This window comes from Aethalodelphis obliquidens, unplaced genomic scaffold, assembly GCF_003676395.1.
Source record: "Aethalodelphis obliquidens isolate GAN/ISIS:26980383/991018 unplaced genomic scaffold, ASM367639v1 scaffold33, whole genome shotgun sequence".
NCBI classification, from domain to species: domain Eukaryota; kingdom Metazoa; phylum Chordata; class Mammalia; order Artiodactyla; family Delphinidae; genus Aethalodelphis; species Aethalodelphis obliquidens.
In genome coordinates, this window is record NW_020837977.1 from 17,030,561 (window position 1) to 17,038,888 (window position 8,328).

General features: G+C 46.2%; 1 protein-coding gene and 1 non-coding gene across 2 annotated transcripts; both read left to right on the forward strand.

Annotated features, from left to right (window-relative positions):
- The first annotated feature begins 2,813 nt into the window (after positions 1-2,813).
- On the forward strand, positions 2,814-3,986 carry RPS20 (ribosomal protein S20). The gene is made up of 4 exons (XM_027128074.1): positions 2,814-3,007; positions 3,183-3,282; positions 3,543-3,616; positions 3,768-3,986. The coding sequence occupies exons 1-4, from the start codon at positions 3,005-3,007 to the stop codon at positions 3,948-3,950; spliced, it is 360 nt and encodes a 119-aa protein (XP_026983875.1). The 5' UTR covers positions 2,814-3,004; the 3' UTR covers positions 3,951-3,986.
- On the forward strand, positions 3,410-3,476 carry LOC113631589 (small nucleolar RNA U54). The gene has a single exon (XR_003437451.1). It is a non-coding gene; the product is annotated as a small nucleolar RNA U54 (small nucleolar RNA).
- Positions 3,987-8,328: the final 4,342 nt, after the last annotated feature.

Genomic DNA, 8,328 nt, shown 5'->3' on the forward strand with positions numbered 1-8,328 from the left:
ATATTATGAATCACTTTGCTGTCCAGCAGAAACTAACACAACATTGTGAATCAACTATACTTAAATAAAAAATTTTTAAAGAATATTTTTAAATTTTAAAATGAGACAGAAATTTAATTTTATTTTTCACACTGAAATCTTCATTGCACTGCTGGAAGAAGTATCTATTGGGGCGTAACCTTCCCAGAGGGCAATTTACTTAATACCAAAGTATTTAAAATATGCTCATTCTTTGATGAAGCCACCAAAGAATAAGTGTATCTAGTCATTGATCTAAGGCATTAAGGCTGAGTTGAAAGATGTGTCTACAGCAGTGGTTCTCATCTGGGGGTGGTCTTGCCCCACAGGGGATATTTGACAATGTCTAGGGACATGTTTGTCACAACTGAAGGGGAGGGACTGGTACAGGCATCTAGTGGGCAGAGGCCAGGATACCACTAAACATCCTACAATGCATAGGAAAGACTCATGTGTCCCCAGATGTCAACTGTGCTGAGACTGAGAAATCTTGGTCTAGAAGCATGTACCTCATGGTACTGTCTGTAAGAGGTGAAGCGGGGAAAACACCTTAAGTGTCTAAAAACAGAGGACTAGTTCAATAAATCATGAATGACCCATCCATACGGTACAGTCATTAAAAGGAATGTTGCAGAAGCATATTTATTGTGCAAAATATTCTGTGGATAAAGCTTACCAAACTGTATATACAGTATAAGCTCACATTTTAAAGGGATATGTATGTATTTGAAAGTGTAAACAGGTGGTTTATCTCTAAATGTGGGGTTCTGCATTTTATTCTTCTTTTGTGCTTATTGTTAATATTTAATTTTTCTCCAGTGACTATTTCACATCTAATGTTAGAATATTACATTTTTAATTGAAATCTGGGGACTACCGCATTTGATAACTTTCAAGAGGAAAATATGACAAAATGTTTGAAACGAAATCTTATATAAACTTCAAACTAGTGATCTTTTCATTGCATTTGTCTAATATCTCAACCAGCTGTTTCCTTAGTGCTAGTCACATCAATCATTTTTCCCATAAATGCTGGGCCATATCTTGCCTTTTACTATGCTGAAGTTCTTTTTCTATAATCAAGGAAACCTAAGAATAGATGCACCAGATTTGTTATTGAAAAAACCCCACAAATGTACTTCTCAAGCACTCCACCATTGAATTTCTGGCTGTCTTTTGAGCACTGGTAAAACCTGAATGCTACTCAAGTAAGCTTTCTCTGAAGATTCGTACTCGGTATTAATGCAGCGGGGGTTGATCACCGCCCAGGGAGCTTGGGCAACTGCATTTTTGTCTGTTTGTGGCTGGTAGCCACGCCAAACGTGAAAGCCCTAAGTTGTGAAGTCTCATTGAGGTTACAACTAGTAAAACAAGAATGCTGGTTTTCGGACTTTCTGCTGCAAATTCTACTAATAAAGTATTTACAGCCAATGCATGACATTTTAAAATAACTGAACTGGAAAATATTCAAATTTTGACATTTAAGGTTTTTTTATTTTTTTGCGGTACGCGGGCCTCTCACTGCTGCGGCCTCTCCCGTTGCGGAGCACAGGCTCCGGACGCGCAGGCTCAGTGGCCATGGCTCACGGGCCCAGCCGCTCCGCGGCATGTGGGATCTTCCCGGACCGGGGCACGAACCCGTGTCCCCTGCATTGGCAGACAGACTCTCAACCACTGCGCCACCAGGGAAGCCCTAAGTTATTTGTTAAATGGAAGCAAAATCTAGTAGATATTCTTTGTGAGCCGAAGAAAGCCAGGTATTAGCTGTGCCTGATCATCACCAAATAAGTAAGTCAACGGTATTATCTGATGTACGTTTTAAGTATAATTCCTCTCCAAGGAACAGAAGTGAAAGGCTCAAGAAAGGCCCCTAATTGGAGGGGTCAGATCTGTGGCGCTGAACAAATAACTCTTCTGCCCTCAGGTTCACCTGTAAAACCATACGACGTTATTTACTCTTGCTTCTGCCCCGTATCAAAGCCCAACTCACCTATTTCGTCCTACGTAACCACTCCGTCATCTTTAAGGATATGTGTCCTCATCTCTCCTGGCCACCCAGGTCAGCTGCCCGCTCTCGGTCTGTCCACTGTACTTTGTCCTAGTATTAAGGAGTATTAGGGAGGTCCTCAAGGGTCTCATCCAACATCACTTTATCCGGAGATAACACGCTTTCGAATTAGGTGGAGAGCCGGGGTCTCCAGGCGGGGCCTGGGTTGCACGACATACCCCGGGGCAGGCGCGGCAGCCCGGCGTGTTCGCCCTCGCGTCCCGGGAGGGGGAAGAACCACGCTCAGGTGCTTTTCAGAAACAGACCGCACATGCTTCTGCCGGTCTGGGAAGCCAGAAGATGAACTACCGCGAAGGAATGTTCCAGGTTATGAAAAATAACTGCTAATTTAAAGAATAAAAACTGACCCAGGTTATCAGTCATTTCCCCTAATATCCACGTGAGTTAACTCAGAAGAGTTACCCGTTTGTTTAGAGCACGAGTGATTCGGTTTGTACGGGAAGAAGCTTTGCAGGGTAGACTCCACAAGCACAGGAGTCGTTCTGACTCCTTAGAAGCCGGCGGTCGGCGAACCAGGACCGAGGAGTTTGTGGAGTTTTAGGCCAGGTCGCAGTCTCCCCATCATCCCCGCCAGGTGCCCTGAGGACCGCGGCTGCGCCTCACCCGACGGCGCTCTGACTCCGCCGGGCCAACAGGGAGCGCGCGCGGCCGCACCTGGCCGCCCCTCTGCTCGCGCCTCCGCCTTAGAGCCCGCCAGGCGATTCCTCTTCCGGGGCAGCGCGGAGGGGCGTGCGGGACCCGGATGCAGACGCGAGCGCGGCTATATAAGGGCCCGGCAGGCCGCACGCGTGCCTCTTGGAGGAAGACGCGGTAGCAGCTGTCGGGGAGTTTCGGGCTTCTCTCTCCGGCCCCCGCTCCTGACTCACCGCTGTTCGCCCTCGCGGAGGAACAAGTCGGTCAGGAAGACGCACCGCAGCCATGGTGAGTCGAGGGCGTCCCGGTCGGATCTCGGGGGGTGGGTGTGGGGGGTGCCGGGCTGGCGGGAGGAGACGGGACTCGCTTGTCCGGGGAAGGGGGCTGGTGAGCGCGCTCGTACCCGGGAGGTGATAGGCTGCCTCCAAGGTGCCTCTTTATTTTCTCATCTCTGGGGCAACAGGCTTTTAAAGACACCGGAAAGACTCCCGTGGAGCCCGAGGTGGCGATCCACCGGATTCGGATCACTCTCACCAGCCGCAACGTGAAGTCGCTGGAGAAGGGTCAGTGCGGTGGCTCCGGGGGCGGGGGACGGGCTCTGGCGGGAGCAGCGGCGAGCTGGGCTTGTGAGGCTCGAGGAGGCCGAGCAAGGACGGCTCCTCGGCGTGGACCGCGCCCTCCCCCCGCCGCTGGCGATGAGGAGATGCTTACTGGGTTGAGTTGCGGTGATAGTCGCGTACGCTATTCTGAGCCGGCGGCCTTGGAGGCCGGTAAGGCCGCCCCTGTCGTGAGCGAGGGCCCAGACGCTTTTCCCCGCTTGTAGTGTGTGCCGACCTGATCAGAGGCGCGAAGGAGAAGAACCTCAAGGTGAAGGGGCCGGTGCGGATGCCCACCAAGGTGAGAGCCTTGGCGCTCCGGGGCGCGGGGGGCCGCCGGGCGGCTTCGGGCCTAGCGCGCAGCCCTGCTGTTCGGAGCGCCCCGCCGGGGGGTTGCGGAGCGCGGCGCTCCCGCAGCCTGGGTGCCTGGTGTCCTCTGTCTTCTGCTGCAGACCCTGAGAATAACGACGAGGAAAACCCCCTGCGGGGAAGGTTCTAAGACTTGGGACCGTTTCCAGATGAGGATCCACAAGCGCCTCATTGACCTGCACAGCCCTTCCGAGATCGTCAAGCAGATCACTTCCATCAGCATCGAGCCCGGGGTCGAGGTGGAAGTCACCATTGCAGATGCTTGAGCCAGCGGCTCTAATAAATTGATAATCGGCCGTTAAGCTTCGTGGGCTCTCATTCCTGACCCTGACGGGCCTTAGGGAGGGAGTCGTACTCCGGAATTCATTGCACCTTGTAGCAGGGTGACGAGAAGTAGGTGGGTAGCCTGGGTTCCGCTCTTCCTCGTTGCATCTTGCAGGGCCCACTGAGTCAGTTTGCACGTGACGTTTGAACGCTGAACTGCATTAGCTACAGAACGTGTGAGACCTTGCGTTGGAGGTGAGTACGCACAGCTCTGGCCGCCTGTGGGAGCCCTTCCCAGGAACACGTGTCTGCGTTCTACTCTGGGAGACCTGACTTGATAGATACGGGGTACTGTCAAAAGTTTCTGGGGCGACTCTCGCGTGTACAGCCATGGTTAAGAGCCTGACGCACTGGAGGACAAGTAGCTCGGGGAAGGTAACACCTTAGGTTTCCAGCCCCGGCTCTGCCCGGTGGTCATGGCTCCTTTTAAACTTGGCAGATTTCGAAATGTTTTTGAAACTTTGTTAATTTTATAGACGCCGGTGCCTTGATATTTTAGATTAGAATAGAAACGATCCCAGTGCTTAGATTAATGTTAGGTTACATCTGTAGACGAGCTTTACATAATCTTCCTGGAATTATTTTTCACTGAATGTATGTAGGTCGTCCAGTAGGAGGCTACATTAACGTGTAGTTTGCACATAGACATTAGCTTCATAAATTTACGTCAGCCTTAGGCCTGAAAAGCACATCGCATAGGTCACGTTCTGTTTATTCAGGCCCCCGTTGGCACAGTAGCGGATGACACTGCTTAACTACCGGGCTCTGCTTACGTGTTACATCTTCTTGAATGTTCCCATTGTGTAGATATAGGAACTGGTTTTGAGATTAAACTTGCCCGGCGTCCTAGGCTTAACAGCATAGCTGAGATTTCAGTGGGCCCATGGGTTGAGAATCCATCTTGATGTCCCATTAAAAGTATTAAATTTTTGCTATTAGTTTATAATCCGATGGATTTACTAAATACGTGTTTTTCTGTTAGAGAAAATTTCAAGAAGTATCTCTGACAAGTATATAAGCATTTTACAAATGATAAAATTCTCCTCAGAAAATGTCCTCCCATTTGCTACTCTTAGTAGAATCACAGTAATGAGATTCCCGCCTTTCCTCTGGGCTGGGGTCTAGTCCACTTTGGACTGCCTTGTCCACTGGCTTCAGTTACCATCTGTGCAGTGTTCAGATTTCTGTATACATCCGGCTGTGTGCCACGCACCAGCACCTCAGCGCCCACAGACCCTCCTGTTCTGTCTTCTCTCCCAGTGCCTGGCCACCACGCGCCACACAGCCGCTCAGAATGGCTCTTCTCATCCCTTAACCCTCCCCCTGCTGTTCTTTCCAACGTCCAGGTCCTTTTGATTCTAATTTTTTCTCTTAGCAGGTCTCCACAAAATATGGGATTTTGAAAAGGGATTTCAGTGGCGCAGAACCTGGGAAGAACTATGCTAAGGTTAACCATTTGTAACAGCATTAAGCCAGATCATCAACTTTTATTAAACTAATTAGCTTGGGGAAACAGGAAGAATTGAAGTTTCATTGTAACTGTTCTATAGACATTGGGCTGTAAAGACTTCAGTAAGAGTTAGACAGGAGCCTGGTTCGGTTCCTGAGCCCAGCGGCGATCCATTCTCCTTTCCTAGAGAAGCTGGTGTTCTCAGTTTAACTCTAGAAGTTGGGAAGAAAATAATCAGCCTGGCAGCGAAACTACTAACTTGTCCTCTAGCCCAATTTTCAGGATTCTTTGCACTAGAAGTGCAAAGAGAGCTGTTATGGTAGTGGTTGAGATCATTTTAACATTCAAGTACCTGGTAATGTGTAGCCCCAGATGGAAATTCCAGCAAGCTTGTTTCAGTACTCTTAAGTGTATTGCAACTCAGAAGTCTTTGGAATATGTGATCAATATCCTGAGAACTGGTTGTAAAAAGATCTCAGTTCTGTGAAAACTAAGCTACTTACGGCTAAAGAGTAGATTATTGTGCAAAATGTGCCATCATTAAGTCAGAAGGTATTGAAAGAACAGCCTAAAGGCTTTCATACAGTTCTGGAGTTTAGCCGATGGCATGCCAAAGTGACTGATGCTTCACAAATTGTAATTTATCACACTCAAATAGTTGGAGTTGTATTTAAGCTGTAAGCAATACTTAGGGCCTTTAATACAGCTAAAATACGGCACTTAAGATTTGGGGAACTATTATCTTCAATCCCTTAAACACTCAAAATGCCTGCTTGGAAATAAAACCCCTACAGGGCCTTTGAGTGTTACTAGTAGCAAACCAAAGTAAAGGTAGTTTACATAGTGGCGACAATGCCAGTGATTCTGTGTCGTAGGCCAGCTTGTATGGGTTAGGGAGGGAGAGGAAGGTTGAAAATGGGAGGCCTCTGCGGTCCTTACCTCATTCCCTTTAGGGTCACAGAGTACTTCTCTTCTAGACATGGTGGCTACACGAAACGTGGCAGGAACATAAGGCTGTGCGTTGCTAGATCAGATTTTTTCACCTGACATCCCTAAGTATGTATGTTCAGGATCTGGGATGTCAAGTGAATGGGCAGGAGTGTAGAATTCTTGGCCATGCTGTCAAATCTGTTCCAAACGTAATTGCCTGGATATGTGAGCTTGATAAGGTACCTCTTGGAGCCTCAGTTATCATGTGCAAAATGAAGGTACTTGTATCTGTCTCGAGGGCGTGTTGGGTGTTCCTTTGTCTCTCTGGGAGACATTTTCCAAAAAAACGAAGACTGGTTTGCCAAGTGCATAGATTTCTCCCACGGGGACCTTGATTCCCCCGGGATATGTGGTACACTGCTGACAGTGGTATTGGTCATATTACTTACAAGGGCATTTTGAGAAGTGTACTTGAATCCCCAGGGGCCTGGCCTTTCTGACTGCATCCTTCTTCACCAAAAAAGTGACTAAGCTGGTCTAACTCTACCGGAGAACCTGGCAGCGCCAAAATTTCAGCCTTTTGAAAGTAAGGAGCTAAGTCAGTTCTTAACTTCCTTCATTCTCTGAACAGTATATTTCACTTTCTTAGCAAATTAAACTTGCAGAATGAAAGAACTTGATCCTTCTGTACATTCTGTCCTATAAAGTGCTTTTCTTTATATAGAACCCATCCCAAAAGGTATTGTTAATACTATATTCAGAACTTTTCACGTGAATATAGTGTATGTGATTTTTATCTATCTCCTCTTAGCTATATAAAATCTATATCTCCTTTTTAAGAATACAAATGAGAATACTGAACATTCTGTAAATTATTTTTGTCTTTATGTATCTGGGATGTGTTTCTATATCTGCACATACCTCATTTCTTTCAGTGAGTACTGCATTGTGTGAGTGCACCTTATTCATTTAACTGCACTCTTGATGGACTTAATAGACACTTCCCGCTTTTTTGCTATTAAAAGCACTTCAGTAAATACATTTTTAATATTTGTTCACTTGTACAACTATGTAAGATACGTTCCTGGAAGTTGAATTTCTGAATTTTGATTGAATTGTAGATATTTATATATAGTGGTTGATATAAAAGAATTAGAAAGTCAGGTATTAAAGAACATTTACTGTGGGTGTGTATATGAATGTTTTTCTAGGTTAGATAAAAGAAACTTTAAGATACTATCAAATGGATGCCCTCAAATGACTGCCCATTTATATTCCTACCAGTAGTGGAAATGCAGTGATGTCCATCTGCTGGACAAAGACAATCTCATTATTTTAGCTTTGCCCTCCATTTGTTTACTTTCTCTTTCTGAGGCTCCTATTGATTGGATAACCCTTCTGGAGGTCCTGTGTGTCGCTTTCTTTCATATGCTCTTTTAGTCTTTTATTGTGTGGGACATTTCTTGGACTTTCTCACCTAGCACTTTCATTGATTTTTTTCATGTTGTCAATTTTTTAAAAAAAATTCCCTTATTCTGGAAAATTTCAAACGTATGCAGAAGTAGAGGGAATGGTATAATGAACCCAGCTTTAAGAATTGTCAGCTGATGCCAGTCTTATTTCACGTATAACTCCATCCTCTCCCCCAATCAACCCTCAAATTATTTTGAACTTAATCCCAGACATATTTTTGATGCACATTTATTTTTCAGTGTATTCACTTCGAAAACATAAGGACTCTTCTTTTTTTTTTTTTTTAACGGTTCAGTAGTGTTGAGCATATTCCCATTGCTGCAAAAGCTTTCCAGAACTTTCCACCTTGCAAAACTGGCATTTTATACCCAGTAAACAACTGCCCGTTTTCCCCTCCCCCTAGCCCTGACAACCACCATTCTAATTTTTGTGTTTCCGACTTCATGTAAGTGGAATCCTGCAAAATG